This window comes from Muntiacus reevesi, chromosome 4 (genome assembly GCF_963930625.1).
Source record: "Muntiacus reevesi chromosome 4, mMunRee1.1, whole genome shotgun sequence".
NCBI classification, from domain to species: Eukaryota; Metazoa; Chordata; class Mammalia; order Artiodactyla; family Cervidae; genus Muntiacus; species Muntiacus reevesi.
In genome coordinates this window covers 41286585-41307658 of record NC_089252.1, presented here as the reverse complement: position 1 = coordinate 41307658, position 21074 = coordinate 41286585, and the positions used below count along the sequence as shown (strand labels likewise).

At 41.4% G+C, this 21074-nt stretch overlaps 1 protein-coding gene across 6 annotated transcripts in view; it reads right to left on the bottom strand.

The window, feature by feature from the left end:
• The window catches only part of CEP192 (centrosomal protein 192), a 72118-nt gene that overhangs the window by 10596 nt on the left and 40448 nt on the right, over window positions 1–21074 (bottom strand). For 5 of the 6 annotated variants that reach the window (XR_010662904.1, XR_010662905.1, XM_065932621.1 and 2 more), the window contains exons 22-39: window positions 20871–21014; window positions 20713–20770; window positions 20157–20296; window positions 19922–20014; window positions 19352–19470; window positions 18536–18712; window positions 17174–17264; window positions 16850–17026; window positions 14183–14443; window positions 13835–13950; window positions 12223–12332; window positions 9343–9493; window positions 6865–7040; window positions 6193–6316; window positions 4727–4832; window positions 4121–4325; window positions 3286–3365; window positions 2371–2466 (exon numbers count right to left, since the gene is read on the bottom strand). Coding sequence is in view for 4 of the 6 variants with exons in the window: in XM_065932621.1 (XP_065788693.1) it covers window positions 2371–2466; window positions 3286–3365; window positions 4121–4325; window positions 4727–4832; window positions 6193–6316; window positions 6865–7040; window positions 9343–9493; window positions 12223–12332; window positions 13835–13950; window positions 14183–14443; window positions 16850–17026; window positions 17174–17264; window positions 18536–18712; window positions 19352–19470; window positions 19922–20014; window positions 20157–20296; window positions 20713–20770; window positions 20871–21014 (2424 nt within the window). In the remaining 2 variants the exon portion in view is untranslated. The remainder of the gene's footprint in view (window positions 1–2370; window positions 2467–3285; window positions 3366–4120; window positions 4326–4726; window positions 4833–6192; window positions 6317–6864; window positions 7041–9342; window positions 9494–12222; window positions 12333–13834; window positions 13951–14182; window positions 14444–16849; window positions 17027–17173; window positions 17265–18535; window positions 18713–19351; window positions 19471–19921; window positions 20015–20156; window positions 20297–20712; window positions 20771–20870; window positions 21015–21074) is intronic. The other variant, XM_065932625.1, reaches the window with a different exon arrangement.

The window sequence follows — 21074 nt, the reverse complement described above, 5'->3', positions numbered from 1 at the left end:
CACTTGATGGTGGTGTTTGATCCTTCCAATGTATTGTTGGATTCAGTTTGCTAGTGTTCTTTTTTTTTTTGACAATTTTTACACCTACATTCAGAGATACTTGTCTGTAATTTTCACTTTTTGTGTGTGATTATCTTTGCCTGGTTTTGGTAACAGAGTGATGGTGGCCTCATAGCATGAGTTAGAAAGTGTTTCTTCCTCTGTATATTTTGGAACAGTTTTATAAGGATAAGTGCTAACTCTTCTCTAAATGTTTGGTAGAAATTCACTACACTACAAGTCTACAGTAATCAAAATAGCATGGTACTGGTTCCAAAACAGACACATAGATACTGGAACAGGACAAAGAGACCAAAAATAAATCCCCATTTATGGACAATTAATCTGCAACAAGAGAGATAAGAACATAAAATGGAGGGAAAAAGTCTCTTAGTAAGTGGTTCTGGGAAAACTGGACAGCTATTAGTACATGCAAAAGAATAAAATTGGAATATTCTCTAATACCATATAAAAAATAAACTCAAAATGGATTAAAGACCAGAAACCATAAAACTCTTAGACACAGGCAGAATACTCTCTGACATTGATTATAGCAGTTTTTTTTTTTAAATCTGTCTCCTAAAGTAAAGGAAATAAAAGCAAAGTTAAACAAATGGGACCTAACTAAACTCATAAGCTTTTGCACAGCAAAGGAAACAATCAACAAAATGAAAAGACAACCTACTGAATGGAAGAAAATATTTTCAAATGATATGACCAGTAAGGAGTTAATATCCAACATATATAAATAGCTCACAGAACTCAAAAAATCAGGCCAATTAAAAAATGAGGAGAAGAACTAAATATACATTCGTCCAAAGAGGAAATGCAAATGGCCAACAGGTATGTGAAAACATGCACAACATTGCAAACCAGCAGGGAAATGAAAATCAAAACCACAAAAAGCTATCACCTCACAACTGTCAGGATGGCCATCACCAAGAAGAATACAAATAACAAATGTTGGTGAGAATGTGGAGAAAAGAGAACCCTTGTACACTGTTGGTGGGAATGTAAGTTAGGGCAGCCACTGTGGAAAACAATATAGAAATTTCTCAAAAAACAAAACTGAACTACCAAATGACCCAGCAGGGCTTCCCAGGTGGTTCAGTGGCAAATAATCTGCCTACCAATGCAAGAGACATGGGTTCAATGTCTGGGTGGGGAAGATCCCCTGGAGAAGGAAATGGCAACCCACTCTGGTCTTCTTGCCTGGGAAATCCCATGGACAGAGGAGTCTGGATGGCTACAGTACATGGAGTTGCAAAAGAGTCAGACAACTTAGTGACTAAACAACAACAATAACCCAGCAATTCCAGTCCTGAGTATTATTCAAAAATAAATACATAAATAAAACACTACTTTGAAAAGACAGATGCACCCTAATGTTCACAGAAGCACTATTTACAGTTGCCTAGATATGGAAGTAACCTAAGTGGCCATCAACAAATGAATGGATAAAGAAGGTATGGTATGTGTGTACACGTCCACACATACACACACACACACACACAATGGAATATTAGTCAGGAAAAAGAATAAAATCATGCCATTTGCAGCAACATAGCTGGATTTGGGGGGCATTGTGCTAAGTGAAAAAAGTCAGAGAGAGAAAGACAAATACTGTATAATATCAGTTACAAATATGGACTCTAAGAAATGCAAGTAAAAAATAAGCAGACTCACAGATGTATGGAACAAACTAGCAGTCACTGGTGGGAAAAGGTGAGGGGCAATATAGGAGTAGAGGATTAAGAGGTACTAACTATTCAGGCATAAAATAAAGTATTGATAGAAGGATGTATTATACAACATGAGGAATATAGCCAATATTGTATAAAAACTACAAATGGATTATCTTTAAAAATTGTGAATCATTATATTACATACCTATAACTTACATAACATTGTATCATAATCCAAATAAAAGAAATAGAAATACATATGTTAAAATAGTGCAAATCCTTTAAAAAAGTTATTTTAGAGTGCAAGATCAGTGCTGATAGAGCTTTTTGACTGGCTGGTTGACAAAACCACTGTCTGGATCAGTCCCCTGGAAGCATGTTCCCAGCACAGGCAACCGGGAGCCAGGTGACAAGCTCACACCAGAATGAATGAGCACCAATCACACACCAAGCATGGTGTTGTTACCTAGCCAGCATCCTGCCACAGGAGCACAGTGCAGATTTGTGCCACTGCCAGTTTCGCAGGAGCCTGGCCATGAGCAGCACCATCCAGGTGGAGTGAACTCTTCTGGGTGGAAATGAGGCACTCCTGGCCAGTTGACACTGTGTTCCCACCAGACGGCTGTGAAAAGACGTCAGAACTCACCTTTTGGACACGATGGCCTTCCAGTACACCAGAAATAGGAGAACATCTGAATGCTGCATAAGTAGCTCTAAAAACATCTCCACTCTCATCAACTCCCTACAAAGACACCATTTAAACAATCAAATTTAAAAAGCAAAAAAGTCAACAGATCAGTTCCACAGTGACACCATTGCTTTCACGATCATCAAGGACAAACCTGTTTCCTGGAGACCAGGAGCACCCAGGCTCTGCTCACACCAGGCCTCATTGGACACAAACCCTCCTCCCACCCAAGCCGCAGTGCTCTATAAGAGGCTGCGCCCTTGTCGGAGGACTGCTGCTTCCTCAAGAACCCTGCTGAGTGTGCGTTCCAAGCACTTCATTTCCTGTCAGAGGGTCCAGCACTATCTTTTGCACACATATTGTTAACATTATGGCTCAGAACCATGATGGTCACACCAAGAAGAGAGCAGAAAGGCCATACCACATGTGACAACATGTGACCATGCATGCAGCTTATGCGGTGTCCACTGGCAGACACCACATGTGGGCACACAGGCTAAGACTCCTTGGCAAGTAAAGTTCAGCCCTGCCTCTAACACACAGCAGCACTCAGAACCAGGAGAAGGAAATGCACACACGTCTGGGATAAAATCTGTATATATTTTCAGGATAAAATTATATCAGATAAAAAAATGAGCTGAAGGAGACAGCACTAAACAGACCAAGCACGTACTTTCACATACATTCTCTAGCCTGACTCTTAAAACCACCGTGTGAACAAGACTGGGCAGGTTAGTTCCACCCACAGAAATAATAAAGTAAATGAAGCAGATTAACAAAAACCCAGTAATCTCAACCTATGGTCCTAATCCAGATTTTTAAACATCCTACATAAACATTAAAATGAGTATATTCAAGGCAATTATCACTGACCTTGACGTAAGGTGGGGCTAAAGATGACAGGTGCCACCTTACTTCCGTGTCACCATGATTCTCAAGTTCGAGGTAATTTCCTATAAGGAACACATTTCACAACTCAAACTCTTTGAGGGGTAAGTAAATAAACAAGCAGATCCCTATGATAATATGTGATAAATACTGTGACTACCTTACAATAGAGAAGAAATACAATCAGATCCCTTTGAATCCAACAAAAAGGACACTATTTTCTAACTGTTCTGTTAGGTTCTAACAGAACCCAACTTTCTAGGTTCTGTTTGACAGATGCTCTGTCTTGTATTTCGACATTTTTTAAGTCCTGTTTGACAGATACCCTATCTTGTATTAAACCAAAGGGAAAAGTTACTAAGGGACTAAATCATGTTCTTCATCACGTACTGAGGAAGCTCAGAGGAGCTTCATATAGCACTTCACTATTCTCAGGCCCTAGATGGAGGGCCGGGGTGGGGGGTGTTGGGGGGGAGGTGGAGCAGGCAGGGAGACTCAGAACCTGCAGTCACAGCCTAAGGGATGAGGCCTGGCTCCACCACCTTCCTCTCCTCTCTGGCCACTAACTTAGCAGCAGCTCTAGTCAAAGATCTAGTGAGAGTTGGAAAAGGATGGCTCTGACAAACAGTCTAAGCCTCCTAGAATAGAGAGAGTTACTAAAGGCCTAGTTTCAGATTCCCTGAATAGAGCTGGTCACTGAAACAATTTCCAAGAACTGCTGATTTTCTCTTGAAGTTAACACTGTCTCGAACTACAGTTAACTAGGAGCCGTTAGATCCCACATATCAACATTTGAAGACGTAACTTTGTGATACAATACCTGAGGTCTCACCAGGTTCTGTTGGAGGAAAAGTAACTGTCTTGTTTCTTAGCTCAACTTTCGTGGAAGGTGGTTTTGTTGCTGGTTTTACCAGATTAACTACAGGCTCGGTTTCCTGGGAAAGAATTCCAAGTGGGCTGGAGGTCAAATGAGTGAAAAGCTCTTCTTGGGTCAAGTCTTCTCGAATTTGAACCCTCACAATTTTCTGTAATGAGACAAAGTGAAGTTATTGTTTTTTTTTTTATTCCTATTTTTTAATCATGGTAGACAAAAGTAATGCCAAACAACTGAAACACTGATGAATTTAGAAAGTAAAGTCTATTCAGATCCCAAAGTATTTGACTTGATCTTTTTTCCCAACTCCCCTCTTTTTCAAAGCAGAATTTTCAAGTTAATGGTAGCTTCCAGGCCCTACTCTCCACTGCTGCACCAGGAAACTTTCTCAGCTCACCAGTGGAAAAATCTGCACTAAGTGCTCTAGTTATATAAGCTGTTTGGGCTGAAAGGACCTCAATTGATTTCTGGAATGTAAGTGCCATCAACAGGATTACAACACTTAAACTGCAAAAAAAATATTGATTAAAAAAAAAATTTTTTTTTAAGTACCTTCTGTCCATTGTCACAGTGTATATAGATCAAGCCACTCCACGGGAACATTGAATGTTTTGTGGATAAGGAAGAGTTGGGACTCACAAGAATTTGCATCTTACTCCTTTAAAAGAAGAATTGAATACTGAGAACCAAGAATAGTGTAGACTGTAACAGCAGTAACCACAAGAGTTAAAACACTGCACCATCAATGACCACCAAGAGTTTCCCCATTGTTCAGAAAGAGCAGAGAACAGAGGTGAGCTCCCATGTGCATCTGATTTTACCTCAATCCCAGCTTGGTGACTGACAAAAAGCTGAGTGGTGTAAAGCCAAGAACTTGAGGGCAAAGCTCATGCGAAAACAGACCACACCACAGAAATGCATCTATACGGTAATTTTGACTAAATATTTCTAGAGAAAGACCACTACCGTGAATACTCTGAGCTGTCACTGTCACACAGAGTAACTGGAATGAGGGTGGGGAGAAGAGTGCTTCTCTGCTCCCGCAGTGAGTCAGGTTTCTGTGCCCACTGTGCTCAAGAGCTAAGGGATGACAAAGACTGAAATGTGGAGTGTGACCAGATCTGTCACTTAAGAGACACTACCAGTTACAGGAAAGATCTATACCCACATCCAATACAGCTGAGCTAATAGCTCAACATGAAGGGCCATGCACAAGTTGCTGTGGGCAACCTGCCCTGTCACCTCCAGTTTTTCACCCATTAAGAAGCAAATACTTAACTCACTGCTTTGGTCTCAGAAGCCTTTCTCTGGAGTGTCCCTAACCTTACCTCAACCCAGTCTTGGCCAAATAAACTCTTTTGTAGTGCATACGCCATAATTTTGCAAAAGCAAATAGATTCCAAGTTGCTCTCTTGCAAAGCTGCTATTGCAAAATGTGAAGTAACTCTCAGGTGTGCATGTTCTGTGCCAGTCGGCACTGTTCCCACGAAGTGGAGAGCTGAGGCTTACCCCACCAATAACCGTGTTGCACAGAGAGGGCAGCTGCTCATCACCACTCGGCCCCCAAAGGCTTCTTTTTAATCCTTTGTGGAAAACGGTAAGCTAGACTCTAGCTAAGTCAGGAAGCCATGTCTGTAAAATGTCCTTAGACAAAACCAGCAGAGTAAGCTGCCAGGCGCAAGGTGACAAGCCAGGACCACTGGCTTTGGGGACCACCACCCTCACCCCGTGCACAGATGTATCCCATGCTGTAACTCTGTAGGCATAGCTGTGTCAGGAGATTCCACTCTAGGAATTCTCTCCTGCCTCTCTCAGCTCTTGACCCTCTTAGGCTGATACTGTAACTGGCTGTGGATGGGCCCCACCGCTAAGCAGTATGAGTCTTGAACTCAGTGTGTTCCCACAGAACCACGCACGGTGCTCTGTAGAGTCAGCACACTGCAAAATCCTACTGAGTAAGTTTAAATGGCCTATGAAGCATGTGAATAACACCCAGTGGACAAGGAGGTCATACTTACTCTGGTGCGATAAACCCATGTTGTGGAGTCACTGTAAGGCAGTGTGCTGGCCAGTACAGCTCAAATTTCAGCAATCTAATAGAATTATTTAAAATCTGGAAACGCCCAGTTTTTGCCGTATCACCTATGACAGCAGATAAAACGTTACTTACATTTAGCATTAATAATAAAAAACAAGATTAATAAATAGCAAAAACAAATCCTACATAAATAATACTATAATATCAACTTATTTTGCTTTCTCAACTGCCCCTAACAGAAATTTCAAATTCCTGGTAAAGCAAGATCTTCATTCAGTCTTGGGAACTACAAAGATACTGAATAAGATCAATACTGAGCAAAGACAAAAAAGGAAACCTGAAAAGTGTTACCCTTGTGTTATCTTGGGCAAAGACATAGGTACTAGGACTTCGTCCTACTCTGGACCAACAGTACCAATGCTAAGGGTAAGAGGCCAAGCGTCAACTGAGTTCTCAGGGTGGGAGGGAGGGGTGGCAGGAGGAAGGGTCTGTTCATGGGAGCTTGGCCTGGGGTCCGTGGCCTCATGTCAGGACAACACTCTGGTCTTCCCTACAAGAAGCTCTTCCCTACAAGAGCTTTGTGCTTTGTGCACAAAGCAGGACAGCCTGGATCCAAGACAGAGTTTCGTCCTGCCGTTGGGGACACACTCACATGAAGGAGCAACCAAGACCAGGTGCTCAGGGTGGACAGACCACACTTCCTTCGAGGCCGAGTTATCCTGAGGTGGGTGAACAGCTTGTGAAAGAAGGGGAGAACCCTGAGGACCCTTCACTGGCAAAACATCCAAAGAAATGTTACCACCATGTGTCTCACAACTGCCAGATTCACTAGAGAGAGAGAAAAGAGATTAAAAATGATAAAAAGCAGATTGTGTCATATTTTTGTATTAATTACCCATAAATCTGAAAACAGATAAAGCTACAAGTGGCATTATAAACTGTATATTTTTCAGCAAATAAAAATCCTTAACATTGGGTATTCTTAAAGTAATGTATAAAAAATAAAGTTCAGTATAGGTTAAATATTGTGTGTGTGTGTGTGTGTGTGTGCAAATGTTTAGTCACTCAGTCATGTCCAACTTTTTGCAACCCCATGGACTGCAACTGTAGCCCACCAGGCTCCTCTGTCAATTGGACTTCCCAGGCAAGAATCCTGGAGTGGGCTGCTCTTTCCTTCTCCATATAATCTTCCAGACCTAGGGAATTAAACCCCCATCTCTGGTGTCTCCTGAATTGGCAGGCAAATTCTTTACCAATGAGTCACCAGGGAAGCCAGGTTAAATATTACTAATCTTCAATTAGAATACACAACAATTTCTTCCCTGCTGTAACTTCTGCATGCAATCTGAAGTATCTTAAAAGATTCACTACAAAAATGCCCAATATTGAGAATTTAAGAAAAACAACAAAACTCTTCATGCATCTTTAAGTGAATAATAATAAGCAGCTTCACAATGCTAATAACACTAACGACTATAAGCACATTGCCGCCCGTGTCCGGGTTTCCAGGTTGTAGAGGAAGTGAAGGATGAGTCTGTGGATAAATAGGTGCCCACAGGTGCTATGAGTACAGGCACAGGACCGGGGAGCAGCTCAGGGAACCACACAGTGACAAGGGAACTGGTCCTGAATCCGAGTCCACCCTGAAACACGTGAGTAAGAGGGAAAAGGACACTCCTTCCTCAGAGTGGAAAGATAACTACAGAACAGAGAAAGAAAGGTGAAATCAGAAAATCACCAGTCAGCAGCCAAGACAGGAATAACATGGGTCAGTCAGGAAGCCATTCATCCTCACTGGGCAAACGAAGTCTGGCAAGGTACAAGATCATCTACCATCTCTAAGTCACTTGCTGTAACACTCCTTCAAGATATTTATTAACTAACCTTACAATAGAGAAACTTGGCAAACACCATTTCAACAAAGTGATAAGAATCTTCCCAGTAGTGGGACAGCCAGCATTGCTCAGCACCACTGACGCTGCGCTGAGAAACAAACAGCATCACTCTGGGTGTCCTGAAGTTGACACTGAAATTAAGACTATTTCATTAAGTAACTGGCCTGCACTCTGTAAGAACAGCAAGGTCCCTGGCCTATGGCCTACTTTACCCCTTTTACCAGGAAAGCACAGGAGAAATAAAGAAAGATGGCTTGGTCAAATCACCTGTCATCTTGAAAATGCCAGATCCCACAGCAAACGCACTCAGGTCCTTACCTACAAAAGGCCTGACACAGGCAGCACCTGGTCTGTCTCCCATCGTCCGTGGTAAAGAAATATGAAACTTACTAATTTATGTGGTACAGTTGTTTGAAAAGATTCACACAGGTTACATAATTATCAAAGTATGAAATACTTTTCATGATCAAACTAGTTTCCTCCTGTGTCACATATCAATCCAGAACTTATGGATGTGGTGTTAAACCTGAGCTAGAGGGGAGAGCTGATGCTGCAAAGGGGACCAGGGGCAGTCCCAGGTTCTCCTTGTTTCACCCCAAGTCAGCACCAAAGCTTCACTCTGGATAATGCCTTTGACTCTGTAGCTCTTACTTGCTAAACAACCTTGTGTTTTCTCAGTCATGAAAAGAAGACCAAGGAACTATCTTTACTGAAAGGGAGCAAAGGGACAAGATAACCAAACACGTGTAATCTCAGATTCTGGACCAAAGAGGAAGTGGAAAGAGGCAGTGTCCTTTCTGTTGTTTGCCTTAGCTACACAGGGCACCACTGGGGAACTGGCAGGTACATGGGGAATCCACGGACCAGACGGTGGTCCTGGATCACGTCAGCGTCCTAACCTCGACAGGTCTGCCACGGCTATGAGGAGGCTAATTTGCAGCAAAATTCAGGGCTGACTGGTCACCATGTCTGCGACTCAATCCTAAATACAGTGCCACATATACATAAAGGAAAATAATAAAATGTTATCAACTGGGGAATTTCTGTACAGACAGTGTGTGGAAGTTCTCTGTACTATTTTTAAACTTTTCTGTAAGTTTGGAATTATTTCAATTTAAAAATAAAGCTGAAATAAACATTTCGAGACAAAAACCACAAAGTACAAGGGAAAGGATCAGCTCTACTATGAATTAAATAATCTTGAAATCTGGTGAAAGATGTTTTGTTAGTTTTACCTTTTGAATTCCAAGCTAGGTTTGGTAGAAGGTGGAAGAAATTCTCTGCTGGAAATGGAATCTCTAAATTCTCCAATTACTGAAAGTATGATTTTACGCATGTTTCCATAAAAGAGCTGGATGTCACTGGGCCGCTGGGGAAGGTCATACACTGAAACAGAAAATAACATGTGAAATACATGAATCTTCACACAATCACACCATTTACATATATTCTTGTACTTTCTTAGTTGGGGTCAGGTGACATTCAGATTTTGATCCTACAGATCAGCATCGATGACTTGCAGCCCAGGTTCTGTCCTGGACTTGGGTGACAACGGCACCAGCGCTTCATGGTGAGCTGTGGCCACCTCCTTCCCCGCTCTGAACTGCAGCCTTCCCCTCCTGTAACATGAACAACAGGCGTCCTGCCCCCTGACATAAATTACCCTGCTCGGTTTCTGCAGCACTCAGAGGCAGCACCGCCTCATTCCAAGAAGCGGCATCTGCAGCGTGGATCTGAGAGACCGCCTCGGAGACACTTAACCTCAGCAAATCCAGAAACCAGGCAGTGTCAGCGTAACTGCATGTATTGAGACTGATCAGACAGTTTATCTAGAGATAAACCCGTCTGAATGAATGCATACATACAAGAAATTTCAGAGAACATGCCTGTATTCTACATATAAATTATTAAGAATTATACATTTTTAAAATGAAACTTCAGAAATAACACAGGAAGTACAAATTAAAATTTATATTAAGATATCTCGACTATAAAAGCCTAATTGTGAAATTATTTGCCGCAATCATTACACATTTTGCAAAAGATCACTATGAATGCTTATCACAGTAATATGCTCAAACAAATGTTTTTCAAAATAATCATGTAAAAATTTCAACTGCAACATTCTCATGGGGATCCACTATACTAATTAACACAAAACCAAGTGGGCTGCGTTTCCCCCTCCACCTGGCAGCGCGCACAGCACCTCCAGGAGGCCAGTACACCCTGGGGTATAGCCTGGTGACCAAGGACCCACCTGAAGCCCCCACTCAGCCCCACTGCAGGGGGGCTCAACAGGTTACCTGAGCGCTCGGCTGGGTTTGTCAGCATGACCCTTAACACATCCCCTTCCAAATGCTTGCACACCAGCTCCCTCTGCCATAACATACCTCCCCAGGCACCATGGTGCACATCTTCTCTTCCTCAACCACTCCCCGCTCTCTCAGCAAGGCACACTTCTTGAAGCCCCTGAGCCCTACAAAGGGTCTCTGTCAGAACTTTCCTGCCGCACTTCCCCACCTGTCCTTGGTCTTTTAGCCCCCAGAGGCCAGATTGCCCACACGTTCCACTCCTGTGACCGTGCCCTGTACTCCCCACCCACCAAGTCCATCCAATCAGTCCTGTGGCTGAGCTGAGAGCTGCAGACACACAAGGCCCCATTCTCATCGGGGCTCACTGCTGCTGCACCATGGCATCCAGGGCACAGTCAGGTTAACCCTGCCACATGGCTTCTTCCATCCTCTGAGGAGGGACACGCAAGGTGAAGCTTGGAGGAGCTGAGTTGAGAGAGGTGGGCGATGAAGTGAGGTTCAGCTCCAAATTTGAGACTCTTCCCAGCCGTTTTCAATCTTTCCACTCTTTGTAACTAACCCACCCTTGAAGCAGATGATCTAGACTCCCAATCTGCCCGAAAGGTCATAAACTACTCTCTGTCAGCTCTACACAGGAATAAATACCCTTTTCCTTTATCATTTCCCACTTCAGAAGAAGCATGCACTTCATCATTAAAAAACTAGAAAATAAAAGTTTGGGGAAAAGACAATATTGCCTGAAATTCTACCAGCAGAATATAACCATTCTCAGTATTTTGGTGTGTATACTCCTGCAATTTTACCCACTTAACTATAAATATTATTTTTACCATATGTAGATCTTACATCTGAAATTTAAAGATAACTTTTTTCCTAATAAATGAGGAGCTTTTCATGTCATTTAATACAGAATCATACTGTTTGAATGGCTTCAAAATATTCTTTTGCAAGATTAAACAATCCTCTACTCTTGGACATTTAGGTTACTTCTAACTGCTTCCTATAATGAACACTGTAATGAAATCTGTACACGTATTTTTACACAATTTGCTTGTCTCCATTCTTATATTTTGCATGAGTAATAAAGACCACTAAACATTTGAACTGTTCAGCTCAAACAGGTTTAAATATCTAGATTAGAATCACTCAACCACAATCACATCCTCCAAAAACTGCACACCCAGCACAAGAGCAGGGAAATCTCAAAATAAGCATAAGTGTGAAATCATGAAACCTTAAGCAGTAATAATTTGAGTTTAATCATGACCATTCTCTGCCCACAAGTCCACCCAAACACTAAGTGCAATAACATATTAATATCTAACATTTACAAGACAAAGCTCTTCTCATCTGAACTCACAAAAGTTCACAAGAACTCTGTGCAGACAATACAAATATTATTCCTCTCATCTTACAGCTAAAGAAACTGAATTTCAGTGATGTAATCTGTCCAAAGTCATATGGCAGAGCTGTGACAAATTCAGCCTGATACCACATCTAAACCAACACTCTTCTTCCTTATATCACATCACCGGACCCAGAAGATCTAAAAATATATTGAGGGACTCCCCCGATAGTCTGATGGTTAAGAATCCACCTTGCAACGCAGGGGATGCAGGTTCAATCCCTGGTTAGGGAACGAAGATTCCACGTGCTGTAGAGCAACTAATCCCACATGCTCTGGAGTCATAACTAGAGAACCCGTATGCTGCAAGAAAAGATCATACACACTGCAACTAAGACCCAATGTAGCCAAATAACAAAATAAATGTAAAATAAAATAAAATACACTGAAATTCCCACCTTCAGTTACAAGCAGCTCGTCCTGAAATGATTCTGCAAAGTCTATGCTGTGCAGCACGCTCTGACTGGGCAGGACCCGCTCTCTCACCTCCGGCATGTGCAGCACGGCTCTGTCAGGAGAGATTTTATTCAAAGGCATTTTACAGACAAAAAACCTTCATTAGATTTTATTCATGCATCTGGCAATGACTGGCAAATCCCACTGACATCATGGTGCATTAGTACATAGATATTATGCATTAATTCACAATATACGTAATTTAAGAAAACTTGTTTTGGAAGTTCCCTTAAAAGCTATACATGGTGGTATATATACATCATCATTTTCAGTTAAACATGTTAAAACAACAACTCTCTAACAGAAGGGCAGAAAGAAGATAAAATTAGATTCTTTCCAAGTCATGCATTTACAGTATTTGTGATAATTTGGTCAGTTAGCAATTTGTCTCAGGAAAAAATACACCAAGAATATGATACAAATAATGCATCAAATGAAAACATTTAAATTGCCATGTAATTCTGTCAGTCTGACCTGTTCTAGAGACTTTTGAGGTGACAGAACTGAAAAGTGAATTTCTCTACAAAACTGAGAAGTTCACAAACAAAAGAAATCTCATTACTATAAATTAATGGCAGAAAGGATTTATAGAGCAGTACACTGATTTCTATATTCCAACAGAGAGAAAGGAAAAAAACCAAAAAACTGTGATCTAATTTCTCCAAATGTCAGTTTCTATTTCTAAAATACTCAACTGAGAGACAAAACCACATTCCAAGTCGAACCCTTCACATCTGGTCTGTGCTATTATTACGTACGAACTCATCACTAAACTCTTTTTAAACATTCTAACAGTCCTCCACAGACTGACAGTACAGTTTCCTGAACTGTGTATCAGGAGAAAACACAGCACAACACAAAGCACTGGAAGAAGGCAAGACTGGCCTACACACACACCACCCTCCCGGGAGGCAGTGACTTCTCATGAACGATGAATTGGCATGACCTCCACTCACCTCATACTCAGCTTTAGGCGAGGAAAAAGATTTTGTGACATAAGAACTCTGATTTCAATTCATAAATAAGTCTAAATCATACTTAGACCTAAATAAAAATTTGACAACACGCCAGCATATAAAACTACATTTAAATTGGTGTACTAAATTTTTTTAGAAGCACAAGCTTTAAGTAATTAAACACCCTACAGTGTCTAAAACACAGCTTGATCCATTCAAATAATTCTCAACACTTCCAGAAATGTTCCATGTCAGGTGTGTTTACACAATATACTTTCTTCCAGTAGTTTTTAAATCTTTTCTGAAACTGATCTGCCATCATTATCAAGATGGTCCAAGGATGAAGTCCTATCTGAACAAAGGAGCAGAGGCCACTCTCTAGAAAAGGACACTGCAAGGAAACCTGGAGATGAGCTATTTCTACCTGTATCTCTCCTACAGGTAGCTTATTGGTCACACAAATTTTACCAAAACTGTTCACCTGCCAATTCACTAATAAGTAGTAAAACATCTGCCATAAATTACAAATCCCAACCAGTGTTAAGCCTTCATTACTTCCATGAATGCTTCCCGTCATGGTCTAAGGTAAGTAACCCACCTTCGATACTGCTGACGTGAAATTTCATCTCCACCAAAAAAGTATATAGTTGACAGTTCTGTGGTGGTTTTACAACTGCTTTCTCTGTTTGATGGATTATATATTATAGTAACATCCTGATGCCAAGAAAAAAATCAGGAGTGAATATTAAATATTTCACTCTGAACAAATGTCACAGGAACACAAACAGTGGCTGCAGACACTGATGCACATAAACAGCACCTCCAACATCAGATAAGAGCCTATATTCCTTTCAAATAAGATGTTAGCTTTAGCCATAAAATATATAATTTTTACTTTAACCTAAAAATGAGCTCATATTTTTAGTGCAGATACTTTCATACTTACTTCCTGTGTTCTTTCCTTGAGCACAAATTTGTCTGGAGAAATCCTTAATACTTTAGGATCCAGCAAAACTTTTTTCTGAGAATCCTTAAAACCTACAGCTTTAACAAAAGCTGCTCGAGAGCCAGTATTACGGACAGAAATAATAACTCTACTTTCCTGGCCAGGTACTAAGTCATTCAATGTTACCATGTAACTGTCAGATAATTTCTTAACATCTTCCAAAATGAGGTTACTTGTGCCTCCATATCCAGACAAAGGTATCTAAAAACAGAATACAAACATCTGGAATTATTTTTACGTAAGCAGAAAACAGAAGATCAAATTACAGGCAGAGAAGACAATGAAAACAGATTTACTGAAATTAAAATTATTCGTCTTTGTGTACTTTGCCTAATAGTTACCCCACTGTCAATCAAACCCTATCTATAGTAAAGACTCTGCTTTAAGAGAAAAACAAACCAAGGAGCTGCAAAATTATTTACCTTCCCATATCCCAAGAATAATTATTTTTCACTGTTACAGAAACCAAGCTTAGATGACAAAGGAACAATAAGGTTAGTATTGATATGCTTGCTTAAGAAGTGTTCAGCATGAAAGACACTGATATTCAAATTTGTCTTTAAATGCATAAAAAAGATAAATTGATAGATGGTTGAATATGTGATAGAAGAAATACAGCACATGGTTATATTAGGGTGTAGAATCTAAGAATCTAAGTGGCAGGGTATGTGAATGTCTGCCAAGTAATTCTTTCAAATTTCCAGTAATTTTAAATTTCCAACATGAAAAGTTTTGGGGGGAGAAAAATCTATGAGCATATAATCTTGTTAACTTTTGGTCCAGCAGAGTCAGGAGTGTGCCAAAGAGAAGCCAGAATTCAAATGGACCTCAGGGGACACCCAGCCTGGCCATGGAAGTGCAGAGTGGAGGCTCCAGGGTAGACCGGGCACCCTGAGCCATGGAGCCCCCAGGGGTACAGCACCACCAAGGAACAGGAGTCACTCCTATACATAGGAGTGCAGGAAACAGGTACCCTGCAAGGATACAAACTTTTCAAACTCTTTAAATGCACTCCATTAAATATGCTCTTTCATTCCTAATTATTAAAATAAGTTCCAAAGAATCCTTTGCAAACTTGAAAACATCAGTAGCTTATTTCAAGTTGTTATGTATTAAATACAATAACAACATTTTGAAAAATTAAACTCAGGCTGATGAAAACTCAGTATTCCATGCCTTGTAGTAAAGATTAACAGCATTTAAAGGGCTTCAGATCTGAACTCCTGCAAAGTCTACCTCATCCACAGTGAGCTCTGTTGGTTCCAAGGGCCAAAAATATTTCTAATTTTTCTTTTCCCATAGAAACTTACCAGTGAATCTTATACAAGAAGCTAGAAAACAACAAGAATCAGCTTTTGAAAACACTCAATACCAGTATTCTTCCTATACTTTCAAAGTCTAAGAAGTCACAAATGACTACTGACTAAAAGGTTAAAAGATGAAGAAAGATTAAATAAAAGGAAATCTGAGTAATGCTCACAGACCCAAAGATTCAACCAGAAATCTGCTCTAGAGCAGGCTTCTCAGGGACTTCACTGGTGGTCCCGTGGTTAGGACTCTGTGCTGCCACTGCTGGGGGACCAGGTTTGATCACTGGTCAGGGAACTAAGATCCCTCAAGCCTACATAGCCAAAATTAAAATAAAATAAAAACCCAACTAAAGCAGGCTCCTCAGCCTAGGCACAGTGGACCCTGGGCTGGGGCCATCTGATGTGGGGCGCCCTGTACACTGGGGGATGTCTGGCCACACCCCTGGCCTCCACCCATCAGGTACTAAAAGTCTAACTGCAAAAACCACAAATGTCTCCAGAAACCACCCAGTGTGCCCTGGTGGCTGAGACCCACCACTCTGCAGGCTGTTCGGCACATCACAGCTCATGGGGCCACATGAAGAGCTCCACAGAGCATGTGTCCACCTCCAGCATTAAATACAGTTAAATTTGCCAAAAGTATCTATTCTTTTTAAAAAAACCTTTAGGTGGTGTTAATCTTGTGACTTTTCTATATTTCCTCTGTGACACCAGGGCAAAGACCAGCTTTGCAGTCCCAGCTCTACTGCCAAGTAGCTGCTCGGTTCTGAGCTGCTTTCACAGAGCTTGGGTTTCATCCAACTACCTTGTCCCTCTTTCCTCTCCTCCAGGGTTTATCACTTTTCTCTCTTAACGCCCTGAATCTAGCTAAAGAAGTAACTTGAAACCTTCTGAAATTTTGCTGGAAGAAACAACACAGAAAAGTCCTATCTGTGTATCCCTTGTGTACAGAACAGAGTCTAACATGTAATGTCAGGAGACACCCTGCTGAACTGAAAGAGGAAAATTTACTTGAAAAATCAACAACTTCAATCTGGACTTAACCAAACAATGGGTTCCTGAGAAGTTCAAATTGAAATGAAACAGACAAGACACATTTTACAGGATCACTACAGTGGCTGCTTTTAAAATGGACAATTCTACAAGGTATACAATTACTCTCTAATTTGTCCGTAAATCTAGGTAACCAATCACATATTTTGACTTAAAAAAGAGTATATGTTATTTACCAATATTTAACCAATAGTTACAATACATTATAAACTCCATGGGAGAAAAAAAAGCAGAATTATTTTACCGTGAACTTAACACCTGGTTGTGATCGAACTCCAAGTTGTTTAATTTCAAGTTTGGCCAACATACAAGACAGGCGAGTAGGTGCAAATAACACGGAGATATAAATGTCTTCTTTTGGACGAATCCTGACCTCACAGTTACTGGTCAATCGCTCTTCTGAGCCAAAAGTGTGCTGCAGCTACAATTCAAAAACAACCTCTGCGTAAAACAGAGCAGCAGCACAAACAAAACATGCCAGTAACACAGACTCTTCAAGGACGAACAACACAAGACAGCCTGAACGTAAAAGAACCTGACACAGAACAGAGCCGTGTACTCCACAAACCTGAAAGCAGTCCTGGTCTTGTCCTCTGACAAGCAGGCGTAAATGCTGGGTTGTAGACGCAGAATTGTTTCTTAAAGCTAGTTTCTGAAGCCTAGAAACAATGGCACATTTTAAATGTGGTTTTCTTCCATGGATGCTGCTACAACCATAAAAGCAAAGCCAGTTAAAACAGACTAAAATGCATTGAGGCAGATGGACTGCCTGAGCCAAGTGGCGCTCCACAGTCCTCGAACTCCGCATTTCTGAGAACGTGCACTCAAGACTCACCACATTGGAGAGGATTTTCAGTTTAATCTCTCTCCTGTTACAGCTCCTTAGCTGCCCTTATTATCCACACCCTATGTGTAGGAATTACCTGTTTTACAAAATAGTCATCAGAAAATACAGATGAACTATTTCATTTAGTCAAGACCATGCTTAGCTCCAAAACCTACCTTTCATGGAAACAAGGGTCCTAAGCACGTTGTACAGATTTTTTACTTTAAGAGGCTCATCTGTACAAAGTGGTCTTTTAAACACCATACTGCAATTAACCTAACTTTTAAAAAACTTACAATGCAAGTAGCACTGCAGCTGGCTGGCAATATGAAAATCCTCCAGCCTCTGCAAATACATGCATTCTCTCTTCACTGGAGAAGAGAAAATATGTGAATAAGTATCTATTTTACACAAATTTTGAAAATTAACAGTTAAATTATCTAAGCTGTGGTCTATGCCTTGTGTACCTTGTATTAAAAAGGAAATGCTGCTGCGTTTAATTAACCTCAGAGTAAAATCAAAGACCTTTTGTTATTAGCACACCCAAGAAAAGTCTTCCACAGGTACTCTGCCTGGGAAAGACTTGCAGAAAAAAATTTTCTCATAAAAACAAAGTCAATTAAAACCAAGTGCAGTGTTCAGAGACAGACTGGCTGCATGGGCACAGGAGCCGCTGGGGAGAGCGGTCCTAAATCCCAGGACCACGCAGGACAGTGCAGGAGTCTAGGTGAGAGTGCTCTCACTAGAGCTGCCCACAGAAAACCACCCTTCACTAGTTGGATTGTAAAGGCCTCTAAGAGGCGACGTCTCCGTTCCTTCTTCCCACTGGCCCCCAGTGCTTTCCAGAGAAGGAACCAAGATATTTGTAGCTGCCTAAGTTTGGTCATCAGCAAAGAATTCACCAAAGAGCTGAAGAAAACTGAAACCTAATATTTTTGGCTTGTATTTTAAAAACATGAAAAATTTAACTAAAAGATATGAATTCATGGTAGGATGAATATTGAATATAAGATAGTTTTATTTCAGTTCTAAGAATGTGAATATGGTCGTCATGGAGACAGCGAAGAATAGCAGTCGGTGATGACAGCTGCTGTGCATACTCACTGTGTTCTACCAAGGGGGACACCTCCCCAGGCCAGAAACTGCTTGTTGGATAAAATCGAAGGAATATCTGAGCTGAGAGATTCAGGCGCCAGAGGCCTATTTCCCGAAGAAACTATTTCACCTTTTAACATCACTTCATACTGAGGGCCAAATGGCTGCACGAATATTTTCAAGATCCTAGCAAAGAAAACCATTTAAGTTCAGTGTTCAGAACTCAATTCTTTTGGCAACTACTGTCCTACACGCTTCCTTCGTCCAAGAGCCTGAGCTGAGTGCTGAAGGCACAATGCGCACCCTTCCTCAGAGCTCATGTTCCAGAGGAGGAAGCCAGTGGGGAAGAAGACAGGTACGTGCCTCAGTGCAGATGAGAGGAGTTCACAGGCAAGGAATCCAGGTAGGGCTGAGGAAAGCCTCTGGGTGGAGACTCTACCCGGCGGGAGGGGCCTGGGCTAAGCTACGTATACCAGGCAAGTTCATAAGCCGGTGACAAGGATACTCTGACCACTGTATGGTGATATTCACTCAGGATTTGGGGAAGGAGTGTGAAAATATCTTTAACAACTGACAAGGTCAATGGATGGTATCCTTGGAGAGGAGAGGTTAGTGAGAAACAGTAATACTTTCAAATATATTTGAAAATAGTGATTTCTTACTTTCTAGTCAGTTGGTTTACAAGGAGATTTTCAGTGAACAGAAAGAAGGTCTGAGACAAAAGGAAAGAGCTGTGCTGTCTGCCACACGAAGTGAAGCATGTTCTCTGTCCTCCTACCCATAGACTAGAGAACAAACTTGCCATGGTGAACAGCTTTACATTACCTTTCCTCACAGCCCGTGGGATCCTTTGGAGAAAATGAAACTGTAACTTCATGCTCTTCTCCAGGTTTAAGGAATAGTTTCTCTGGATCCACTGAAAACTGACTTCCTTGATCTGGGATCTAAATGTTGACATAATAAGTCACAGCTTTCACACATTCATGCCCTTATCTCCCACTGATGACCATACATCTTCCCTCCTCCTGGTCCAAAGGAGCCCCGCCCATCCTTACTTCCTGACTGTGAACACCCCCTCACACACCCAAACATATCATAAGTGACATCTACACATGTGGGTCCTGTCCTCCACCCCACCAGCTACAGGGTAACACGTCCTCAGGAACTAATCTGGGGCTTGGTTCTTAAATGTACAATGTGAGGCATCCCAGCCGAAGTTCTTTGTCATCTGCCTTATGCTAGGGCAACACTAGCTCTGATTCTTCCTCCTGACCCCCACCCCCCTACCTCCCCAGCCCTAGACAAGGTGGGAGGACAGCAACCTTCAGAACCTGAGGGGTCACTGATCATCTCAGTCCAAGAGAATAAGCTACCATCTCCGATACAAATTCTTACCTTGATATCCAGGTGTACATCAATATTCCCAGCATTTTTCAGAGGTAAGTACTGCCTTGCCGAGGAAGTCACACTGGCAAACAAGTGCAGAGTCTAGGGGACGGAATAAAGCAGGCATTTTTTACACTTGATCTTAGCCAAAAGGCCGATAAGCGATGGGCATTTTTTAAATATTATATTTAGCATGGAATCAACGTGGACATATGGTAACAGCAAAGGGAGGAGCCCAGGGTACCTGGAGGTCTTTCGGGGCATGGATGCGGGCAATTCCTGTTCTTGCTCGAAGACTGATGCTTTTAATGACTGGTGTGGGGTTTGGACTATCAACTTCTATATCGACTCTTGCCAAAAATTCTTCTGCTGAGTCTAGAAGCTCTATAAAAGGTCATTCTTTTAGTTCAGACAGTTATTTAATTCTAAATGCCACACATGGACCAACACTATGCCCTTGGGGGTACAAAAAAATCTTAAGCGAAATGACTTTTTAAAGAACTCAGAAAGAAACAGAAAAGAGTGGAGGAGAAAAAGGAAGAAAATACCTGATAGATTAGATATTATCAGTTAAGAGAAAAGATCCCAAAAGGTTTTCAGTGTTACTTGCTTGGGTTACCCACATTTGGAGGAGTTTGACACAAAAGAGCAAGCTGTCTGCTCAATTTTAAAACATCATAGAACATCTGACAAATTACAGGGAACATCTGACACATTCATTGATGGAAGAAATAAGCCTCAACTTACTAGTTTATTTAGCTACAGAGTAAAGCAAATACCATAAAATGTAAACATGATACCTGTGATCTGTTTCTTTGGACTATGGAAAAGAACCCAAATTACCAGAAATTCTGGATCCTGTAAAATAAAAAAATGTTTGCATATATAGCGAAAGAAAAGTAGTTTGAAGCTTGACTTCCTCCTTAACTCTAAACCAGCCCCTCCAACTCCCAGTTACCTGTCCGTCGTCACTAGCAGGCATCATGTGGTTGATCACCGATGGGGCGGCCAGCTGTGCGATCGCGTGGGCGTAAGGCAATGCTCTCAGAGCTGCGTGGATGGGCTCCTTGGAAAAGGTGAAGCAGCGCCAGGCCACAGCATTCTGTCAGAAACAGGAGGGGCTACTTTAGCAGAGCCAATGATGTCATGCTGGTGGGAGGCT